At 49.5% G+C, this 21,301-nt stretch overlaps 9 protein-coding genes across 9 annotated transcripts; 4 read left to right on the top strand and 5 right to left on the bottom strand.

Moving 5' to 3' along the window:
* Positions 1 to 346: 346 nt before the first annotated feature.
* SERLADRAFT_448902 (uncharacterized protein) lies at positions 347 to 4,104 on the top strand (the record flags this gene model as incomplete). The annotated part of the gene is made up of 7 exons (XM_007318077.1): positions 347 to 530; positions 595 to 970; positions 1,032 to 1,257; positions 1,313 to 1,758; positions 1,820 to 2,298; positions 2,457 to 2,587; positions 2,669 to 4,104. 7 exons carry the CDS (start codon positions 347 to 349, stop codon positions 3,005 to 3,007), a joined length of 2,181 nt encoding a protein of 726 aa, XP_007318139.1.
* Positions 4,105 to 4,687: 583 nt separating this feature from the next.
* Positions 4,688 to 5,184, bottom strand: SERLADRAFT_437746 (uncharacterized protein; the record flags this gene model as incomplete). The annotated part of the gene is made up of 2 exons (XM_007318076.1): positions 4,688 to 4,883; positions 4,937 to 5,184. 2 exons carry the CDS (start codon positions 5,182 to 5,184, stop codon positions 4,688 to 4,690), a joined length of 444 nt encoding a protein of 147 aa, XP_007318138.1.
* A 165-nt stretch (positions 5,185 to 5,349) lies between these two features.
* Positions 5,350 to 6,834, top strand: SERLADRAFT_466942 (uncharacterized protein; the record flags this gene model as incomplete). The annotated part of the gene is made up of 6 exons (XM_007318075.1): positions 5,350 to 5,543; positions 5,620 to 5,720; positions 5,790 to 6,044; positions 6,123 to 6,293; positions 6,324 to 6,552; positions 6,685 to 6,834. 6 exons carry the CDS (start codon positions 5,420 to 5,422, stop codon positions 6,729 to 6,731), a joined length of 927 nt encoding a protein of 308 aa, XP_007318137.1.
* A 41-nt stretch (positions 6,835 to 6,875) lies between these two features.
* On the bottom strand, positions 6,876 to 8,213 carry SERLADRAFT_466941 (uncharacterized protein; the record flags this gene model as incomplete). Its single annotated transcript, XM_007318074.1, has 5 exons — positions 6,876 to 7,196; positions 7,251 to 7,425; positions 7,516 to 7,757; positions 7,833 to 8,029; positions 8,094 to 8,213. 4 exons carry the CDS (start codon positions 8,186 to 8,188, stop codon positions 7,267 to 7,269), a joined length of 693 nt encoding a protein of 230 aa, XP_007318136.1.
* A 770-nt stretch (positions 8,214 to 8,983) lies between these two features.
* On the top strand, positions 8,984 to 9,568 carry SERLADRAFT_466938 (uncharacterized protein; the record flags this gene model as incomplete). The annotated part of the gene is made up of 1 exon (XM_007318073.1): positions 8,984 to 9,568. The coding sequence occupies one exon, from the start codon at positions 9,107 to 9,109 to the stop codon at positions 9,317 to 9,319; it is 213 nt and encodes a 70-aa protein (XP_007318135.1).
* Positions 9,569 to 9,805: 237 nt separating this feature from the next.
* On the top strand, positions 9,806 to 12,850 carry SERLADRAFT_369354 (uncharacterized protein; the record flags this gene model as incomplete). Its single annotated transcript, XM_007318072.1, has 5 exons — positions 9,806 to 9,953; positions 10,002 to 10,448; positions 10,503 to 10,751; positions 10,805 to 12,608; positions 12,682 to 12,850. 5 exons carry the CDS (start codon positions 9,806 to 9,808, stop codon positions 12,848 to 12,850), a joined length of 2,817 nt encoding a protein of 938 aa, XP_007318134.1.
* A 217-nt stretch (positions 12,851 to 13,067) lies between these two features.
* Positions 13,068 to 14,145, bottom strand: SERLADRAFT_466936 (uncharacterized protein; the record flags this gene model as incomplete). The annotated part of the gene is made up of 5 exons (XM_007318071.1): positions 13,068 to 13,440; positions 13,502 to 13,723; positions 13,790 to 13,833; positions 13,894 to 13,960; positions 14,024 to 14,145. 5 exons carry the CDS (start codon positions 14,093 to 14,095, stop codon positions 13,375 to 13,377), a joined length of 471 nt encoding a protein of 156 aa, XP_007318133.1.
* A 123-nt stretch (positions 14,146 to 14,268) lies between these two features.
* On the bottom strand, positions 14,269 to 18,590 carry SERLADRAFT_361352 (uncharacterized protein; the record flags this gene model as incomplete). The annotated part of the gene is made up of 2 exons (XM_007318070.1): positions 14,269 to 14,444; positions 14,497 to 18,590. One exon carries the CDS (start codon positions 18,588 to 18,590, stop codon positions 14,523 to 14,525), a length of 4,068 nt encoding a protein of 1,355 aa, XP_007318132.1.
* A 280-nt stretch (positions 18,591 to 18,870) lies between these two features.
* On the bottom strand, positions 18,871 to 20,640 carry SERLADRAFT_466931 (uncharacterized protein; the record flags this gene model as incomplete). Its single annotated transcript, XM_007318069.1, has 9 exons — positions 18,871 to 19,138; positions 19,192 to 19,329; positions 19,387 to 19,480; positions 19,536 to 19,628; positions 19,690 to 19,758; positions 19,810 to 19,908; positions 19,964 to 20,055; positions 20,110 to 20,361; positions 20,413 to 20,640. The coding sequence occupies 9 exons, from the start codon at positions 20,533 to 20,535 to the stop codon at positions 18,953 to 18,955; spliced, it is 1,146 nt and encodes a 381-aa protein (XP_007318131.1).
* Between the last annotated feature and the right edge of the window lie 661 nt (positions 20,641 to 21,301).

Genomic DNA, 21,301 nt, shown 5'->3' with positions numbered 1-21,301 from the left:
GTGAGAGAAGTTAGCCGGTGGCGTGAGCTGATATAAATGGGCGCCAAAAGTCGGGAATATAGGACCACGTTCCGCTGACGCGTCCTGACTTGACTCTCTCGTCTTGACAAGTCAGTCTGCGGTTGCGACAGTCAGTGCTAGTCATACCATAGTCTATAACACTCAATCACAGTAGCGCCCTAGAGTACCCGCACAGACCTGCCCTACATCCGCTGTATTCACCCTAGATAGCCCTGACCTCCTTTTGCTTCCAACCACCACACCCACACCCGCTGACCCCCACCCGTCTTCACTGTGTTCGCAGCATTGGCTTGTAAACTGATTCCTTCCTTACATCCACATTGGCATGGACGCTCTCAAATCGCTCGTTCAACCCCTCGTAGGCGGCGCAGGAGGCTCGTCCGTCATTGACGGCATGAAGCTTGTCGTCCTGGGGGGAACCGTAGAGACAGCAAGGAGAGTCTCTAGCTCTGCTTGGTGCGTCTCTTCTCTTCTCAGAACCACACCTACTCACCCACCCGTTCTCACCCGTATTTCACCCGCAGGTCCCATTTTGTGAACTGTAAGTCTCCTCGTCCATTCTGCCACCCCAAGTGTCCCATGCTGAGCTCAGAGTTTCCCCCTGCACAGCTTTCTTCCTCACCGCCCACTTCTCAGAGGAAGACTATCCCTATGACTGGCTCATGCTCTGGCTCTCTCGCCGTCCCGAGTGGCAGCGTTCCAGAGAGTTCGAGACGACCACTCGCACCACCACCCCCGGCTTCTCCGGCTCGCGCACCGCTGACAACTCCTTCTGCGACGAAGAAGAAGAAGACGATGGGGACGACACAGCCCCAGGCAAAGTCAAGACCCGCGTCGTCTTCCAACCCACCTTCGACACCACCCACACTATCTACTACAAGGGCCACTGGCTCAGAGTCAGGCGTGGGAGAAAGAGCGACGGGAGTGGATGTGAGGTGTTGTCGATAAGGTAGGCGCCCGTCTGTTATATGTCGCTTTGACGAACGGATGGCTAATGCGTTGTGTGACAGTGTTGTGGCAAGGAATAACTCGATCTTGAAGCAGCTTGTGCTGCAGGCCAAGAAAGAGTACGAGGCCGAGGCGATACACCGCATCCAGATCTATTTCGCAGACTCTCATGGTAGCTGGCGCTGGACAGACTCGCGCCACAAGCGTCCCATGTCGTCTATCGTCCTCAACCCAGGTGTAAAGGAGATGCTTCTCAACGACACGCGTGATTTCTTGAAATCCGAAAAGGTAAATATGTCGCTCATCTTGGTAATAACACACTCATCAATCACAACCATGATAGTGGTATGCTGACCGTGGTATCCCTTTCCGTCGTGGTTATCTCTTGCATGGTGTCCCAGGCTCAGGAAAGAGCTCTCTTATCCACGCCATTGCTGGCGAGCTCATGCTCGACATCTACGTTGTCTCGCTGTCTTCGTCCTGGATCAGTGACAGTACGCTCCAGACCCTCATGGGTCGCGTTCCCGCACGATGCATCGTTCTCTTGGAGGACCTCGATGCAGCGTTCACGCGGAGCGTCACCCGTGACAAGAACTCGACGGGCACGCCCGATTCATCGAGCGCTACAAGCGAGGAGGGCAACTCGTCTCCCGAGCCTACGTCGAGTGCAAACAGCAGGCATAAGAGGCACAATAAGGACCATATTTCGGACGTGAACACGCTGAGTCTGAGTGGTTTGTTGAATGCACTGGATGGTGTGGCCGCGGCCGAGGGCCGTATTTTGTTTGCGTAAGTGTCGAGTTGTTCAAGTGCTTTCGTCGCTGGCATGGTGCTGATATTGTAACAATAGCACGACGAATCATCTTGAGCGCTTGGACCCTGCTCTTTCTCGTCCTGGTCGTATGGACGTATGGATAGAGTTCAAGAATGCATCCAAGTGGCAAGCAGAGGCACTTTTCCGCAATTTCTTCCCTTCTACCGAAGACGATGCCGAAGTATTGGAAGGTGACCTTGAGGGCATTGATTTACCCGGTCCTCAATCGCCCACTACGAGCTCCAACGACTCCTCCCTATGGTCCATGTCACCCTCGTTCTCCTCGTCTACTTCCTCGCTGGTGTCGAGGTCGACTAAGAACACGACCCCCGGTTCAGGTGCCGAGGAGTTTGGCGCGAAGAACCAGGCGTATTTGCCTCCCCCTGTGGAGGAGCACATCGCTGCATGCCAACACTCTGCGAAGCCACTCGATGCTGCGAAGTTGGCACAACTTGCAAAGAAGTTTGCGGACTCGATTCCCGAGGAGGAGTTTAGCGTTGCCGCCCTGCAAGGATGTGAGTTTATCTTTTTGTTGGTGCTATGATGGTTCGTGGTTGCGCTTGATTTTTTTTTTTTTTTTCTGGATGGGATTTGGTGCGTTTGTCTACTCTCATGATTATGTTACTGATATCTTTGTGCTCCCTTTTTTCATTGTTGTGGTTGTTGATACTAGATCTCCTGAAGAACAAGTCACAGCCTGAGACGGCCGCGGAAGAAGCCGCCCCATGGGTCATCAGCGAGCGAGAGCTCAAGGAAAGGCTAAAGAAAGAGAAGGAACAACGCGAGATCAAGGAAAAGTTGGAAGTAAGTCGTCGGAGCGTACATTCATACTAATATCACCTTTCTCGTCGAATAAAGTGTTGAACTGATCCTATCGAAATGTAGCGCGAGAAACGGCGCAAGGAACTCCTAGAAAAGGAGAAGGAAAAGGCCGACCTCGAGAAGAAAGAGCTTGAGCTCGCGAAGCTTAAGCTGCAGCTCCAGGAACAGGGGACCAAAGACAAAGCCTTGGCTGAGAAGAAGGAAGCGGATAAGGCTGCGACTTCTGTGGAGGCAACTGTTATTGCAGACGCGAACGCGAATGCCAAGGGTGAAGATACCGGTGTCAATGAAACCAAGGAAGAGCTGGCTGCTGACGCGGATAGCGACGAAGAGAACGTGCCTCCTTCGTCGTCGACTCCTTCTGAAGTGACGTGGGTCCGGGTCGTGGAAACCTCAAGCTGACTAGATACACCTGAAGTTCATGTCGAGGACGCCAGAGACGAAGTCGTCCCTAGTGTAGCCGCACTTGCAGCTATGGACAATGGCGACGCATCTATGACGGATAGAAGACCCTCGGTACAAATTCTGAAACGGCAAACTTCGGACACTCTGATGACAAGGCATGCAGGCGGGTTTGCGCTTGTGTATGCTATGCTCGATCTCTATTTGTTTCACCTGTACGCTTTTTTCCTGCAACTCAATTTCTTGGGGGGTAGGAGGCAAGTTTGAGCTTTGACTTAGATCTGATCTTACGATTGGAGAAGGTGTTGGGCCCGACTATGTGATCCCCTTCTTTCCCCTATTCTTTTTGTTTCGTTTTATTGTGCTATATACACCAGAAATACTTATATATCTCACTCCCCACGTTATCATCCCTCCCCCATTCCCATCGGTCCTCATTCCCGCATTATTCAAAGCTTGTTATATATCCATCTGTCGCTGCCGGTGTTTCCGTTTTCTTTCTCTTTTTTCTTTTTTTGCTCATCTGTATATTTTCTCCCCAAGTCTCTTCCCACTCCCGTCTCTCGCGCGCGATCTCTCTAGTTGCTTGCCCGGCACCCGTTCCCTCTCTCTCTCATCATCTCGCATCTAGTTTTTGCTACAGGGTCATAGTACCTTTTTGTCTGGTAGTTTTGGTCAAAATGTATAGTTTTTTTGATGGCCTGCGTTGTGTGATTTTGTCGAGTTTTTTTTGAGAGTAAGTCAGAGTTTCAGGTGTGACACTCGGTAATAAAATAAAGTCTAGTCTGGATGGTGAAAAAGTTGGGTTTTCTTGGGATTGTCAAAATACCTTTGTTCAAACCTACGATTGCCAAGTCACCTATATAGTCGAGCTCATACAGCCTCAAACGAAAAAGCTTCTCAAACGTGCATTAGGCATTGACAGTCATACGCGACAACACCGAGCCAAGAAAACATGCACTGCTCCCATCTTCTGCCATGACCACCGTGTCCCTCTCGATCCCAAAGTAGTGGGGTCAATTTGCTCGGCGGCTGCGGACAAGTGCGCAACGCGAGCACAGGCCGCACGAATGGGATTCATCGACAGGATTCGGTCCGGCAGTCCAGGGGAGGGGGGGCCATCCTCGCCCTTCTGAAATCCGCCACCATGTCCGGATCTCGACACGAGGAGGAGGCCGCTTCGAGAGGGAGAAACGCACGTCGTCGGAAGCTCGAACGTTGTCAGTGTTGGGCTATGCTGCCGCTGTAGAGGAGCGAGACTGGGGTCAAGCAAATGGAAACGGAAGAAAGAACTGGCTTGCTTGGGAGCCTCCTCCAACGAGATGTGAAAGTGATCAAAGCATCGCGCGGAGATGAGGCCATAAAGAGCACGTTGGCACAGATTGTTTACTTGACCGCCAAGGATTTTTTCTTCGAACTGTACCCTCCAGACCAAACATCTTTAAAATTGTGAAAGCGGTAGCTGAGGATTCCTGCATAGGACTGATATAGGCCGAAATCAACATCAAAACCACCGAGCTGGTTAGCGTCTTGGGCTGATTCCGAGAACAGATGGGCACATTGAGTGTTCGTGACTGGGCGGCTGTTGGTCGCAAGCCCTTTATTCTCGGGATATTTCAAGCAGGAGTTAACGTCGTATGCGCCAGTGATCATGCACTTGCAACCATCACGCAAAAGGGCCTAATGTACGGGCCAGAGTTTCGCAGGAAGACACAGGGTGAGGTATGGAAAACTGATGCATTTTTTGGCATTTCCCTTGGTTTTGGGGGCATCAGCCATCGCGGAGAGAATCGCTTCCTTATGTTCCTCGAAGGAAGGGCGCGATACGTGGGCATTTGATGCAGGCGTAGGTCCCGTGTTAGAGCGAACTGGGTTCCTTTCAGTAGTACTAGTATTCGATGTAAATGGACTCTATCCTTACAAACGCACATGAGGTTATTTCTATAAAGTAGACCCAATTGGTGGACCTTGGCGTGTTGAGCTTGTTCTTCTTTGCTCCCTACGGCGACACCACCAGCAGAAAAGCCAGACCTTATCTCCAGCAGTAGACGCTCGTATGCAATAGGGTGTACAAGCAAATGTTGCCTTCCATGGTCCGAAAAGTCTTTCAAAGAAAAAAACCAAGAGTCGGACTCCAACAAGCTTATCATTGTACTGCGGAGATGCGGAGGAGGCATGATCCTTGAGAGCTTCTGGTAGAAGTAGTTGCCATGCGCTGATACCTTGGGCGTCAAACTGGACAATATTTAGGGTGGCAGCGTCACATTTGTGACATCCTCACTCGCACGACTGCACTGCTCCCACTCCAATGCTGTATACACCGCACGCCACAGTCTTTCCGCAGGCCTGGCACGAACACTCAAGTGCTCAAGTATCCAAACACCATAACCATCGACATTCCCTTCAGCAACCATGAAACCAAGAGAATATTGCTGCTGTGCCATTCCCCTCGTCAACCCAGGCATCTATGCCACTTTAACTGAACAATTCGTGCTTGGAGTTGTCGTAGCTACGCTCTCTGTCGCAACGCCTGAAAGTGCGATTTCCCCACACTTCGTACCGTCAGTAGTACATTGATACTGACTTTTGCATCTGGCTTTTGTTCTTTGTAGTTGTCGGTGCTGCAACACCGTCTTTTGCACCCTGGCTTTTCGCCATTGTTTGCTACATAGCAGCTGCCATCCAGCTGCTAGGTTTTATGGGTGTAGCTCAGGTATGGATTGTTCCACCCTATATACACTCACCCATTCCATTCATTTTGACAATTCGCAAACCCACGCAGGAGAAACCAATTTTATACCGTCGATATGTCACTCTACACCTCATAGTCTCTGTCGCCGCGTTCGCCATCGCCATCGCATGGGTCATCATCTCTGCCACTCGCCATTCCACGGCTCAGTCTAATTGCGAAAAGAAGTTCTTTCCTGTGTCCGGCTCATCATCAACGTCATCTGAAGGGCAGACACTCTGCAATATCTTCTCGTGGGTCGATGTCGGCTTGATGGGAGGGGCATGGGTATTTTTCGCTATCACACAGGTACGTTTGACCTGGGCTACTGAAGATTAAAAGCAGTAGCCTCATTCCTTTATACCCTGCCTAATGTCACCAATTCAGAGCTACTTCTCAATCGTTGTGTCCTCGTACGGGTCTTCTCAGAGGCACGACCATGCCATGTACGATTCTCTCGATGACTCCACTAAACCCTTTACCAATGATATCGCTATGGGCGACCGCGGTGATCCTTGGGATTCTAGGCCCTCTACAGATCACCTCGGCGGCGGTAGAGATGCTCGCGGGTTTGGGCACCACAGGAATGAAAGCGGCGCATCGACGGTTATGAATGCGCCCATGCAGAAGGAGAGCTCGGAGTACATGGATGGCGGTTATGCGCCCACAACGTACCCCTTGTCCGACCCGAAGGGTGTATATACACAGGATCCCCAGCCGACGCCGTACGGGCAAAGTTATTACACTGGTGTAGGGGCAGGGGGCGCCGGGGGATATGGAGGCGTGCAGGAGCCAGCTGCGATCCAGGGTCATCCCGGTGAGTTGTGAAGCTGCAGTGCTCCTTCTTACAGCCCAAATTGTCAGGTGACTCACCTGACGGTGCGTGTGATGAAGCAATTTGTCATTTGAGGATGGCGATTTACGCTGACTGCTTTTTTGTGCTTTAGCGGAAGGCTCTTTTCGCAGGAAGACACCGAGGTACTGATTAATGGTTGAGTGACGAGTACATCATTTGTGGATATGGACTTTTCTGCTTTATGCGTGGACAGACATTGTTTAGATCACTATTCCCCTTGTAATTCTCTTGTTACGTGGTACCTAGTTCAATAACCTCTAACCAACTACAAATGGAATTTGAGTGAGGCATGCATTGGTGACATGATGACTATTAGAAACTACAATTTCTATATAAACCTCAAATGTGACCCCTTGCTTATACGAAGTAAAGGTATAGTATTTAACAAGATGAGCTTAGTTCTGTCGAATAGGGCTGTTAATGTGATACACCCCAGCTTAGGCTGTGAGGTGATCGTAGTGACATAGTTTGTGATGGAATCAATCCTTCTTGTAGATGGCGGAATAGAAATACATATGCGTCGACAAGAGGGGGGGAAGGAGCAGAGGATCGATAATAGGGAGTTTTCAGACTAATCGCCGTGGACTGTACGTGAACTCGACGACCTGTGTGCCTATTAGTTTCGGATAAAACTCGAGGCTTGAGCCGCTTCGACACACCCGGAACCCTATGTCATCAAAGAAATATTGTTATGCTGGAAAATAGTGAAATGATCACCAGCGCGATTTGTACGCTCCAAGCGCTCGCGAGGACCGGGGAGCACCCGGCTGTCGCACCAATATACTGTTCCCCCAGGTTATCTATCCTCCCATTTCCGTCCATAAGCGCGTCATCCTAAACACAGGCAAGTTTATGAATATATAACGCTTGTTTCGAGATCATCACGCACGCCAGTGCAAAACGGTCAAGAGGAGAGACGCTTACTTGATTCACGCCCTGCAGGTTCTTCATCGCGCCGAACCATGCGTACCGCTCGACGAACTCGGATGCGTCCATGAACCCCTGCGTCGCGTTCATGAACGCCACGATGTCCTCGTACGAACACTGCGCGTTCACGTCGTTGAAGTTCTGGCATGCCCATTCCGTTACCCAGATCGGGAGCTGAAAGGTATCGTGGAAGTCGGAAAGGTAGGCTTCGAAAGTAGTCGCATTCACGTCGTACCAATCTGCTCGCCCCTTTCTGTTTGAGTGGTTTCTTTTTCGGGAGGGATAGAAAAAAGGGGGGAATATTGGATACGCACGGAGAGCGATGAAGTCTAGGGTACACCCGCCCTCGCAAGCGGTAAGGAAGTCTTGTATCCACGTTTTTCCAGAGGGTGCGCTGGACGGTGCTGGGCTCCCGAGGCGAACGCCCTGTGCACGCAGTGGCTCCAGGTATGATTTCCACATCTGAGCACCTTCGGCAGGAGTGATGTTCGACTGAGCGGACTGTTCAGGCCTTTTAGAAGAGGATATCGTCAATTGGTTGTATTAAGGGATCAAGAAGGGAACGTGTACCGTACTCGTTCATTCCGAGGATGGCAGTAACGTGCTGGTTTTGTATAGTCTCGTTGATGGATGAAGCAAACTGGCTGGCTTGGTTTTGGCCCCAGAGCATGGGGACGAATTCGATATATGTGTTGACCGGTTGAGGAGACCATGTGTAGTACCTGCGTTCACAGTTTAAGTTGGAAGTCGAATGATCGTGATGCTTGATTGGGAGGGATCAGAAAGAGAAGATCTACGCACCAGGAGACCTTTCCTGTGGAGAGGAACTGTCTTATATTGACATAATCTCCGTTAGCCCAAGCCAGCCCCGCTTTTGAAGTGTTTGTAACGGTTCGAGGGCTGATACCAATATTGCTGCTGCTCGCGGACGGAGCACGTGCGCGGCTCAAGGAGAGCCACAACACTTGCCAGATCAACAACGTTGAGATAACCATGGATGTTGCCTGTAGACAAGGTAGGAGGGGGTGGGCCGCGAAATGTCACTGAAATGTTATGAAGTCTGGGGTGAACTTGAAAGGTAAGAAGGGCCTGAGTGGTGCCGTACCTTGGGGCCACGATGGAGCTGGCTGGTGTCAGTGAGCGTGCCATTTCCAGGTGGCAGTTTGTCGAATACATGCTTGATTAGCAGTGCAAAGGCTTGCCGACTGTTACAGATAGTAGATAGTAAAAATGAAAGAAATGTGCATGGAGGTGCTAGTGTAAATATGCTGAAATGATACAATTCACACGCAAGCGCTTATCACTACCAACTGCATGTTGCGTGTAGCACAAGCATATCAAACATGAAATCAACACTCTTGCGTACAGAAGAATTATCGCAAGTCTTATTCCCTTCCAGGTGGGTGGACTTGTCGTTTTGCACTCTGACCTGGGACTGTAATCCCAGTCATATATGACATTGAACAATTCTGCACTGACAACGCTTCCAATTGTGCTTTCGTTCTCCCTGGCCACATCGGAACTGCAAAAATGGCACTCACCAAATACTATGAAATCATAAATCAAACATCGGATGGCCTCTTGAAAAATGCGTTGCATCACTGAGAACCTGTGTCGGTGTCGTCGATCTGAAATAAGATGGATGGGCCATATCACTGAAATAAGCTCACCTTTAGAACTGTGGATGGGCGATGGATTGCACGAGAACCTCGCTGGCTGCATAAACGGCGAAGACACCGCGCTAGGGGAGCTTCAGATATCACGACCACCAAAGTATACATACCCCGTTGCACAGTCGTAAAATACCGTCTCGGAACAGTCTGAGGAGTCAACTCACCTTCATCCAGATCATAGCGGATGTCATCTACACATGTCTCGGCAAAGATAATGAGTGAAATTGTGTTTGCCTATAATCATGAGCCCGGAATCTACGTTATCACCTTTTGGTGTGATGGTCAGACGGACGGCAGTTCGGACTCTCTTCTACGTTGAAAATAACATTCACTATGACGAACGACGATAAAATGAAAGCAGAAACATTGAAAGCGACGTAAAAGATTAGGCGCCCAACAATGTTCTTATTTACTCACGTTCAGCTGTATCCTGTCTACATTTTGGTCCAACTAGGGGAGAACACGAAATTTCTGACCAAAGGCAACCCCGTTCACTTGGTTCATGGCATCGATATCTAAACCATCGTGCAGACTCTAGCTCCTTTCCACAGAACACAAATTACAAAAGATCTGATAGTTTGTAGCATTTCCGTCGTGTTGCAAGCATATACGACATGTCTACCTTTGAGCAATTATTCAACAACTGTGTCCTTCAAGTTACCATCCCAAACACCTCGGTCTCGTTTCCTGAGCCAGGACCAGCAGACGACTGGTTGAATGGGCTGGGTGCACAACACATTGAGAGAAGGCAGGCTTTCTTTGGTGGGTCCCATCGCTGTTTGCCTGGAGTTCAAGCTAATATCCCATCAGACGAGCAGTTGTACGTCTACCTCACAGTAAAGGTAGATCATCCTCCCTCCGATCCCCCACCTGAACCTTCGCGCGTGCCCAAGCTTTTGCTCGACTTCTTTGCCCACATTCAAGTGTCCCTCGAGGCAACATATATATCTCCAAGTTCCGCATCACACACCGATTCACTCAGCCCTGCTCGCCTCTCAGCACCTCCGCGGTCCACATCCATACAGTCCAAAGCCCGCCTTACCGTACCCCACCCATCTATATTCCCTCCCAGCACCCCCAACCCCATCCCTTCCACGGCAGAGAACGACAGGAAGTATGTGCAAGCGGAAGGGACTCTTCTCATCGCCAAGATATGGGGCCAAGATGCGTCGAACGATTCTCACGAGAAATTTACCATAGTCTTCTCTGAAGCGGATGGTGCATGGGTGGCTGTATACAGGCTTTCGCTTGTCGTCTGTACGTGTCATGCTCTTGTCTTGAGCCTTGTACATACTGATTTCTCTTTTGAAGCATTTTTGCGTCTTAATATACTAGATCCTCTACTTTGCCTAACAATATCAGCAACACTCCGCGAGAAAGCCCTTTCGATGACTCAATCAAAGCACCCATTCGTCGCGTTCTTGACCAGTATGGAATCCAAATCGTCTACAGATGATCTTCTGCCTTCTCTTCCTGGTAGAATAAACGATGCTACGGCCGACGGAGAGCATGACCTTGAAGGCTTAGAAGAAGTAAATCTATTAGAGGGGCTTTCTAATGGTATGTGTCCTCGCAATTGTCCTTCATCCCGAAACCAACCATAAATATCCCAGCACCCAGCTTCTCTTCTACGACAAATCCAGTTTATCTTCCATCCTCGCGTATAGGAAATTACACCCGCCGCCAAATATTTTCCCTCCCCCCCGTTGTCTCCTCATCGCCCCAAACGTCCTCGCCAACAAAGGCCCAGACCTCAACCCACCCCACCCTTCGCAAATCATTTCGCAAGACCATGCACACCGTCTCGGGCTTTCGCGTGCGCATGCGCACCGTGTTCGTGCCGTACGTACTCCTCCCTGAGACTCGCAACCACGATCTCGACTCCTCCACCTCCACCTCCGATGACAGCGATAGCAGTGACAGTGGTAGTGTAGATGATAGGGAGGACGAGCGCGATCAAAGGGAGGCGGGGAACGACGAGCATACCGTCGTGCTCTGTGTCGAGATCGAGAACTCGGGCGACGCAGGGCCAGAGGTGGGGTTTTCTGTCGAGAGCATTGATGTCAATATCGGCGGCGAGGGTGCTACTGCTACGCTGATAGGCTGGGGCGAAGGTGTCTTTGGGAAGGAGGCAGAAAAGCACGTGTTCCCGCTCCCCATTGGCTCGATGGAACAATATAACTTACTCTATGCCGTTTCGTTCCTGCACCCCCCCGGTGACATGGATACGTTCTCGTTACCCGGACATGGGAAAGACGCGCGTTCAGGAACTAAGTGGAGCACAGAGCTGCAGCGCGCGGTGACGATCAACATTAACGGCAAGCCCTTCGCGAAAGGCGAGGCTTTGTCTGAGGAAGATGACGGGACTGCTACCGTATCATATCCCACTCGAACGTTTTCCTCGCGATGGAACTGTGTATTAGACTTATCCACCCGACCACGCGAAGAAGCATCTGATTCGTGGTACGGGAATCACAACGCCCTGCCCGAACCTCCCTCTCCGTTCCCTACGCACCCCATCGTCACACCAGCTCAATTCCCACCACACACCGCCCGTGACACCCATCACCCCCAAGACCTCGTCGCTGGCAGCAAACGCCACACCCTCCCGGGGAGCATCACCGCCCTACGAGCGATCAACCCACCACTGAGTAGCGCATCGACCAGCCTTCGCTCGTCCACGTTGCTGAACCCCTCCATCCGCGAGCAGTCCGTCTCGCCGCACCCAGGTAGAGGGTCATTCACGCCGCCTTCGGTGGCGGTGAAGGCATACGCACGGTCACCAACGTCATACGGCGCGCTACCGTCCATTGGCTCGGTCGGCAGTTTGGCGGGCAGCGCAGTCGATCCCAATGGGGCTGGCGCCGTCGAGCAATTTGCGGCCCCGCCGCCCACACCGGCGTACCCTGCATATCCTGCCACCGCCGCTGTGCCCCCTACTCCTTACTCCCAAGCGTCGATGTCGAACCAACAGGGTGCACTAGGTCCGAGCGTCGAGATACGCCGAGAGCGTGGGACGGGGATGGGCGTTTCTTCTCCGCACACCCCTGGACCGACGGTTATCGGGGCGTCGTTTGCAGACCGGCTTCAGGAAGTAAACGCCAACGTGCCTGCGGAAGTTTCCAGCCAGCCTATCATCGTCTCCGTCGGGCTGCTCCCACGAGAGTCAACACGAAGGAGCAAGACACCTCAGAACTCGGATCGAATATACCCATACGAAGAATTCACGCTTGATATTTTCGTGTTCAACAGGAGTTCGTGGACGAGGCGGTTTGAAGTGAGCTATCCCGACGCTGCGTTGCGCAGGAGGAGGAAGACAGAGCGGAAGGGAGAAGGAGGCGCTGCATCGTTAGAGGAGTTGAAGAATGCAACGTCTCCCCCTGGGATACTGCCTCTTCAGAACAGGGTGCGGATTGGGTATGTGGCAGTCCATTGTTTTTGGCCCCGAGTTTTCTAGATAGATGCTGACTGCTTCATCGCCTTCTTCCAGCCCGCTAAGACCATCAACGTGTCAGTCTGTCCGAATGGATTTTATGGCGATGAAGCCCGGTGTACATTCAGTCGAGGTTCTTACGCTGACGGATATAGAGTCTGGGTTTGCTATGAATTTGAGGTCAGTAACAGCAATCTTATGGCTCTGTAGCAGAGTAGATGACTGAATGGTTATGAACAGATCTGTCATGGATATTGTCGTTCATGAACCACACGTCTCAGTGTCATAGTGTAGGGCTCAGTCAGCATTAATGGACTTGATTTTCTGGCGGGTGCTCGTAGTGCCAGAACCCCTTACGTTGGACTAAGGATAAAATCAATGGGCCTTGAGCAATTGCACTTACCATCGGGCGGAATGTTGTATCTGCAGTTTTAACAGGGTTGATGCATGGTAGCGTATACCTAGATAGCACATCCAGTCTGATCGTGAAAGAGACCTCTATAGCTGTTAAGGATAATCTTAGGTCTTGAAGAAGCTAGAAGGGTCATACGAGATCACATCACACCGTGGTGCAAAATAGAAAAGTGGAATCAGACGACACAATCAGAAATGTAGGCATAAAGCGCGAATATAAAATATACAAGAATAGGGAAGGGCGGGCATAATGACTAAAACGGGGCCACGCGAAAACAGAAATCCAACAAGTTTGCTAAGGCATCAAAAGGGGCGTAAAGAGATCTAATTCGTTATTTAGATCCACTGAGACTTATCCCAAGCCGGATCTTGCAAAAACGCGCACAAAACTTTACTGCCCGTCTAGTGAAAGGTGGATTTAGTAAAAAAGAGATAAGGATCTAGGTCAACCACACAACTTCACCTGCAGAAGAGGATGACCAGCGACGATGCTCAAGAAGCGCTCCAAGCCCTCCCTTCTGCTCTCGATGACCTCGTCAGAGAATCTGTTGGTGAATACCTTTCCGGGGAGGGGAGGGATGTTGACGCGGGTGGATTCGCGCTCGAGGACGTCGCGGAAGGCTTCAAAATCGGAATAACGTCTTCTGACCAAGGAATGACGTAGCTTGAACGCAGGAATATTGGTCTATCCAAAAATGCATCAATGGCCATGCGAGAACCTCATTCAGTATACATTCAAACGACCACAGACCTTGCAAACGATTTCGTAGTCGGTATACATCTTACGGCCATAGCCTAAACAAGAGAAGACGTAAGCTCTTATTATGTAGCCAGCATTGTAAATTTTTTCCTTACCGTGAGTCTGGGGATTGCGAACCTCAATCTCCAAAAAGCTCTCTGGTACACTGTACATTTCCTCGATCTGAAATTCGCTTGCCAGTGTTTATGCAGGAAGAACCTGGGAGAAGTGCATCCTTGGACTTACGGTCTGCTCACGCCCAGTGATCCTAGGCTCATCGAACGCAGAGCTGCGAGCAAAAGGCGACACGGTGGTCATGGTGGTGAGTTGACGCCAACTTTGGGTGGTATCGCAGCGAAACCAGCGACAGGCACAGCGGTTCGGGTGGCAATGCACCACAGCCTCCCAATCACGTGGCCACAGTCAGCATCCCTTTCGCGTAAGCATAGCATAGGCACAAGCAAGTGCAAGAGTAAGTGTTCTATAAGCCTGGGTAGTTATCAGCTAACTTCTCGCATTCTATTTCTAAAACACTTGTACATGTAGCGATCGTAACATGTACATTCCCATTCAATATTTAAATCCAATACACTTCTAGCAAGGCCCCATTTGTCACCATTTCAATTTTGATACCCAGGCTATTTTTCACCATCGCGTTTGCAATTTTCTATCGTTTGCCTTGAGAAATAATGCCTCGGCCAGATGGACATATAACTCACTTTGTTATACAATCCTTTCGTTTGACTCAATTTACCCAAGCTCGTGCACTTTGGAACAGTTTAAACCAAGGCCCTGTACCTCCCCATGTCTTCTTAAACGAGGGTGGATACCAACTATTGCTCTCCAGAGTGACCACCCGTTCAGGATGCGGCATGAGTGCCAGGATACGCCCGTCTGGGGTCTGCACTCCCGTGATCCCTCCGGGACTGCCATTCGGATTCAAAGGATACATTTCTGTTGGCACTCCTTGGGAATCGACGTAGCGCATGGCAACTAGCCCCGCAGATTCGAGCGATTTTTGGCGGGCTTCATCGTTGAATGCCGCCCGACCTTCACCATGAGCTACAGCAACAGGGAATTTCGAGCCGACCATATCACGCAGGAATACCGACGAGCGAGTCACATCACCGGGAACAATCTCCACCATCGACACTCGGCCCTCAAACCGTTCACTTGCATTTGGTTTAAAGTCGGGCCAGTCCTGTGCTCCAGGGATTATCTCTCTGAGATGGCTGAGGAACTGGCAGCCATTGCATACAGCGAGGGTGAATGTCTCCTGGTTCTGGAAGAACTGGGCGAATTCCTTTCGCGCTTTCTCATTCAGCAACACTGAATGCGCCCAGCCTTTCCCAGCGCCAAGGACATCCCCATACGAAAATCCACCACAAGCTGCGAGCCCACGGAACCCGGTCAGGCTAACCTCACCACTGATGATATCGGACATATGGACATCAACTGCATCAAATCCAGCAGCAGTGAAAGCCCAGGCCATTTCGACCTGCCCGTTGACACCTTGCTCGCGAAGAATGGCAACTTTGGGCCGAGAAGGTAAGAGAGGCATCGGCGTGTACGAAAAGGTGAGGTCATAGGATAGCCCTGTATTCGACTCGTCACCAATGAGCTGGTACTCCTGCTGCGCGGACACTGGATTATCCCGTAAGGATTGCATCCTGAACGACGTCTCTGCCCATGCTTCTTGGAGTTTTGAACGACTACTGGAGAAGATGACAGTAGCGTCATAGATAATACTGAATGTCTGATCTTTTGGATTTTCGTTCACGCGCCCGATAACATGGATAGAACTTGACGGGAAGCCCGCATTAACGTATTCTTTCATTAGCTTGGGCAAGTCGGACTGGCGGACTTGCATCACGGCACCTAACTCCTCGTTAAACAGGGTGGAAATCGGGTCTTGAACGGAGTGCAATGCATCAAGAGAGATCTTAGCACCCACACGTCCTGCGAAGCACATCTCTACAAGAGTTGTGAACAAACCACCGTCCGAACGATCATGGTACGCCAGAACTAAATCAGGTTCTGTTTTCCGCACGTTTTGACTGGCAAGGAAAAACGACTTGAGCACGGCAGCATCTTCGACATCTGGTGCCTCTGAGCCTATCTCTTTGAAAACTTGCGCAAGGCCAGAGCCACCGAGACGCTCCTTTCCATTCGCCAGGTCAAAGAATACAAGAACGGTGGGTTCTGTTGTGTCCGTACGCAATTGAGGTGTCCACGTGGCGTCGACGTCTTTTACGGGTGCAAACGCAGTGACAATCAGTGATAGCGGTGCGCTCACTTCGTGACATTCTTCCCCATCCTTCCACTTCATCGACATAGACATGGAGTCTTTGCCAACAGGAATTCCCACCCCGAGAGCAGGGCACAGGTCCATACCTACGGCAGCTACAGCAGCATATAATCCTGCACCTTCTCCTTCCTTCGATGCAGCGCACATCCAATTCGCACTGATTTTTACGCGGGAGAGGCTTGATACAGAAGCTGCCGCCAAGTTGGTCAGCGATTCTGCGATAGCCATCCGTGCAGAGGCTGATGGATTGAGAAGAGCTACTGGTGTTCGCTCTCCCATGGCCATTGCTTCACCGTATGTCATATCAAAGCCGTATGATGAGCGCGTAACAGCTACGTCTGCAACTGGGACTTGCCAGGGCCCTACCATTTGGTCTCGGGTGACGAGACCAGTAATGGTCCTGTCACCAATCGTAATCAAGAACGACTTAGACCCAACAGATGGTAATCGGAGAACACGATAGACTGCAAGAGAGAGTCGTTCGGGAAGAGTAGTGGCATTAGGGAGGTATGAAGAAAGCGACGTGTCAAATGATTTGAATCCAATTCTTCGGGTAGTGTCTTTCCTTGACATGCGAGGAGGTTTCCCAAAAAGAGTGGACATCTTCAAGCGAATTACATCTGAGGAGAGCAAGCGGTCCGTTACAATCAGCTCTTCCGCCTCCGTCGCAACCCCAACTACGGAGAATGGACATCTCTCCCTCTTGGCGAGTTTTTCGAATACATTCGCCTCTTCTGGAGATATCGCAAGGACATATCGCTCTTGACTTTCGTTGCACCATATCTCCATAGGCGACATCGACGAATCAGCAACGAGTACGTCCCTAATTTCGAACATAGCACCTAGCTCAGAATCGTGCACCAACTCGGGGAGAGCATTTGATAACCCTCCAGCACCAACATCATGGATGCTTTGAATAGGGTTGTCGTCACCCAAAGCAACACAAGCATCAATAACTTGTTGACACCTCCTTTGCATCTCGGCGTTGTCTCTTTGCACTGACGCAAAGTCCAACTCCGCTGAACTTGCACCTGACACCTGGCTAGATGCCGCCCCTCCGCCCAAGCCAATCAACATGCCGGGGCCACCGAGAACAACAATCTTTGCACCAGGCGATATCCTGCTCTTTTTGGCAAAATCAGGCCGAACATTCCCATATCCGCCGGCAATCATGATCGGCTTATGGTAACCTCTAATCTCCCTAGCCTGGCCATCTTCTGACGCTGGTACAGATTCAGAGAATGTGCGGAAATATCCAGTGAGTGCGGGTCGGCCAAACTCGTTATTGAAAGCGCTGGCGCCGAGAGGCCCCTCCATCATGATATCAAGAGCTGATGCTATATGCGATGGACGACCAAAATCCGTTTCCCAAGGTTGGTTATAACCAGGAATGAGTAAATTGGAAACAGTGAATCCAGCCAAACCCGCTTTTGGTTTGGACCCTCTGCCTACTGCTCCTTCATCGCGGATCTCGCCTCCAGAACCTGTAGCAGCCCCCGGGTATGGTGATACAGCCGTGGGATGGTTGTGAGTTTCGACTTTGATCAGAATTGGTATGTCCTCGATGCAGGAGTTATACAGATTCACCGAGCCTGGGCGAGTAGCACCGAAGCGAGAGGCTGGATTGCCTTCCAGAACGGCAGCGTTGTCAGAGTATGCGGAAATGGTGCCAGTGCCACTGATGATTTCAGTGTTTCTAATCATTTGAAACAATGATCTATCCAAAAGGACTTCATCGATCGTCCAAGATGCATTGAAGATCTTATGTCGACAATGTTCTGAATTTACTTGAGCGAACATGAAAAGTTCAGCATCAGTGGGGTTGCGATTGATAGGAGACGGGCCAGATATGAATGCATCCACCAGATAGTCCACTTCGTCAGGTGCAAGTGCGAGACCCAGACTCTTATTAGCTGCAGATAGCCTCTCCCGAGAGGATACAGCATCTTCACCACCGCCGATCAGTTCAACTGTACGAAGGGGACTCGGAGGATGGTGTTCAAAAATACTATCTTCTTTAGGAATGGCTGATTGAACGACTTGTGTCATGCGATCATGGATGAGGTGTGACAAGGAAGCCACCTCCGTACTACTCAGGAGAGTATCACCTACATTTTTGAAGACAAAAGCCAATCCTCGTTCTAGGCGCTCAATATGCCCCCCCAAGTTGCATATTGCGGCAATGTCTGTGGCTTTGCTGGACCAAGGTGAGATTGTACCAGGTCGGGGAAAGACATAGACAACATTGTGTCCGTTTTGGAGAGCTTGTGAAGTACCTGGAAGCTGGATACCGTCCCCGTAATCTAACAGGAGATCGAGTGATCTTCTGTATGAAGAGTCTTCACATGTAGTAAGATCGCATTGAGAAGATTCTGAGGTGCATTTAAGAATGTGGAGATGAACGGCGTCGAGAGATACAATATTGGGACAGATTTTTTGTGAACGTTCGAGCAGGCTATTTCGCTTAGACGTTGAGAGGGCGGAAGGACCGTAAAGGACGAGCATCGTCCTCTATTAATTACATCGGTCAAAATCTCCAGGATTTTGCTAGCTACTATGCCAAACTGGACCAAAGTAACTGAGTCTGAAATTTGATCTTGCCGACCATCTAATCAGAGCAATTATGTAAACAAAGGCCTCAAATATGGATTTAACATTGGAGTGCTCACAACAATTGCAGCGCAGCTGACATGGCTGGAAAGACTGGAAACTTGGCAAGCTTACTTGCGCGTGGAGAAAATAGAGCTTCTTGCAGATAATGATTGATCTTGGGCTGCCTCAAGTACGGTGGTCTCCTGTGTTTATCTTGTGTGTTCAAATGTCACAAGTGAGGTCTTTAATGAAGGTTGCACTACTACCTCTACATATTATGTTTCCACTAATGGTACTTCAAATAGAACGAAACTAAAAAAATCTTGGTCCATGAGCGACTGATACTCCGCAGCAAACGTCGGGTTAGCGGAAGCATCCAGCCCACTTGAAGCTTGAGAAGATTTCGACGAAAGATTATTAGCGAGCAAACTAAGAAGTTTAGGTGTAGACCTCGGTTCCGGCTGGGAGTATTGAGATAATTCGTTCAGATTAAACTTCAGTGGTAAGGATTTACCTTTATAGCAAGCCCAATATAGTCGGCTGGGAGACCATATCGAAGAACGCTCTCAACAAATAAACGAACCACTTTGAGATGGACGAGAACTTGATAGGCCTCCGAAAAATTGGCGCGTGTCAGCCTCACCAGCTGGGCCTATCAGATAGGTTTTCTGGTCAATGCCAGGGGGTACGACAATGAATCCGTTCATACCCTCAACTCCCTCTCGGTACTTTCCGCTATTTGTATTTCTTCTTGCTCATTGGCAATCAGTTCTTCGTGATACACAAAATCACGGACAATGAACCTGAATAACGTCACATCAGACACAATAATCAGGTGAAGCATATATGTGTAGTCACTTGTTTTCTCGACATCTTTGAACAAATTCGTCATGTGTTCGTCGGAACACTATGACAGAAAATAAAGTATACTCGTTGTCTGAGCAGATTGCCCTGGATTGAAAATGTCACAAACGCGCAGGACGAAAAAGGAAATAAAGGACTAGCAACTTACTTGCAAGAGCGAGGTACTACCATGGAGGTCAATCGCTCGTACTTTGCGTTCCAAACCTTGACCAAATTCCTTGGTCGAGTTTCAGATGAATCCTTGCCAAATTTCTAGACCAGTACTTACTTTGGAACAGAGACCAGCAAGGTCTCCAGATACTCTGAATCGGGAACAAAATCATCTTTGGACACTACGCCTACTAAAGACCGTACGGATAGGTCTCCACTAAAGCCGGCCGTTTGGTGAGGATAATCTCGATTATAACCTCGGATGAACTTACGTTCCTTTTCGTCGTAATTGAGTTAAAGATCCTTTAGCAATATCATAGGCGTTGAGTTTCGACTTCATAACGTGATCTATGAAGGCCATGTCCTTCAAAATGCATCATCCGCCAGTTAACCATAAGCAATTCGTAAGGGAGCATACCTTGTTCAAAACATCAACTGTCTCCTGTAAATCTCGCTGCGGGGCATATTTGCTTTCATTCCACTTCCAATCATTGAGCATGTAGTCAGCAACATCCTCCCCATCCACGAGAATATGTTGCGTGAGAGCAGCTTTGTTATCGTTAAACAACTTGCGCCAAATATCCACCATTTTTGCAATAAGCGCAGTAAAGAAAGTGTCGTATTTTGGCAACTCCTCAGACAAGGCGATTAGCGAGTCCAACGTCCCTATCTTTACGAGAGTTAATAAGACAGCGCTTCGATCATCTAACAGAAACAGTACCTTGAATGAAGGAATCGCAAGATTGGAGACCTTATGAGACGAGTTCCCGACGTCAGACAACAGCGTTTCTGCTGACACAGCGTGCGGTATAGCGACCAGCCAGATGCTCCGATCAGATGGCATTGCGAAAAATATGTCCCAAAGAGTGTCCCAAAAGTTTCCAGTCGTCTACCTACGATTTTCCGGAGCTGTAGAGTCTGTTTAACAACCTCTGGTCCGGAGGCTTTCACGAAACCAAGGTCCGCTTATAATGATTTTGTCACTGTTTGCGGCAACGCCACTACAGTCATTCACTGGCACTTGAAACAAAGACTTACAGCACTTGATTTTTGGCCACATCCAACAAAATAATAACGTAGAAACTTGATCATAATACATACCTTGTGTTAGGCTCCAAGAATTAAGTCTTTTCAAGAATAATAAATAATAGATTAGAGTTTTGTACAGCAGAACACCGTATTTTGAGCCTCATCAAGTAAAAGCATGGCTAATAACTATGAAAAAGTACCAAAGTAGGTATAGGCAGGTTTCAGCCCAGTATTTGTAGTATATGATTAGGGAATGGATGTTTGTATGTATTGCCAGTGCAATGCCACTCAAGGATGTCTGTGAAGTGATCATATCATATCAAGAGATTTACCTAAAATGGAATAGTAGTATAAAAATTGCCCTCCAGGCAGTCCTGGACCCGGCTTTATGCAGATATACCATGTGCTTAATACTGGTAGAATTTTATATTGGTATCACAGGACTGGGAAGTTTTAAGCATCACTCCTTACTTTCAAGCCATACATAAAGATAAGGTCAAGTATTCAGCAAGACAAAGACAAACCTGAAAAAGAGAGAAGGAGCTTATTGTTACAACCAAGAGTTTGTATACTCTGGCGCA

The sequence above is a fragment of the Serpula lacrymans genome, assembly GCF_000218685.1.
Source record: "Serpula lacrymans var. lacrymans S7.9 unplaced genomic scaffold SERLAscaffold_6, whole genome shotgun sequence".
Lineage (NCBI taxonomy): Eukaryota > Fungi > Basidiomycota > Agaricomycetes > Boletales > Serpulaceae > Serpula > Serpula lacrymans.
The sequence above is the reverse complement of the archived record's forward strand: the minus strand, read 5'-3'. Positions and strand labels throughout refer to the sequence as shown.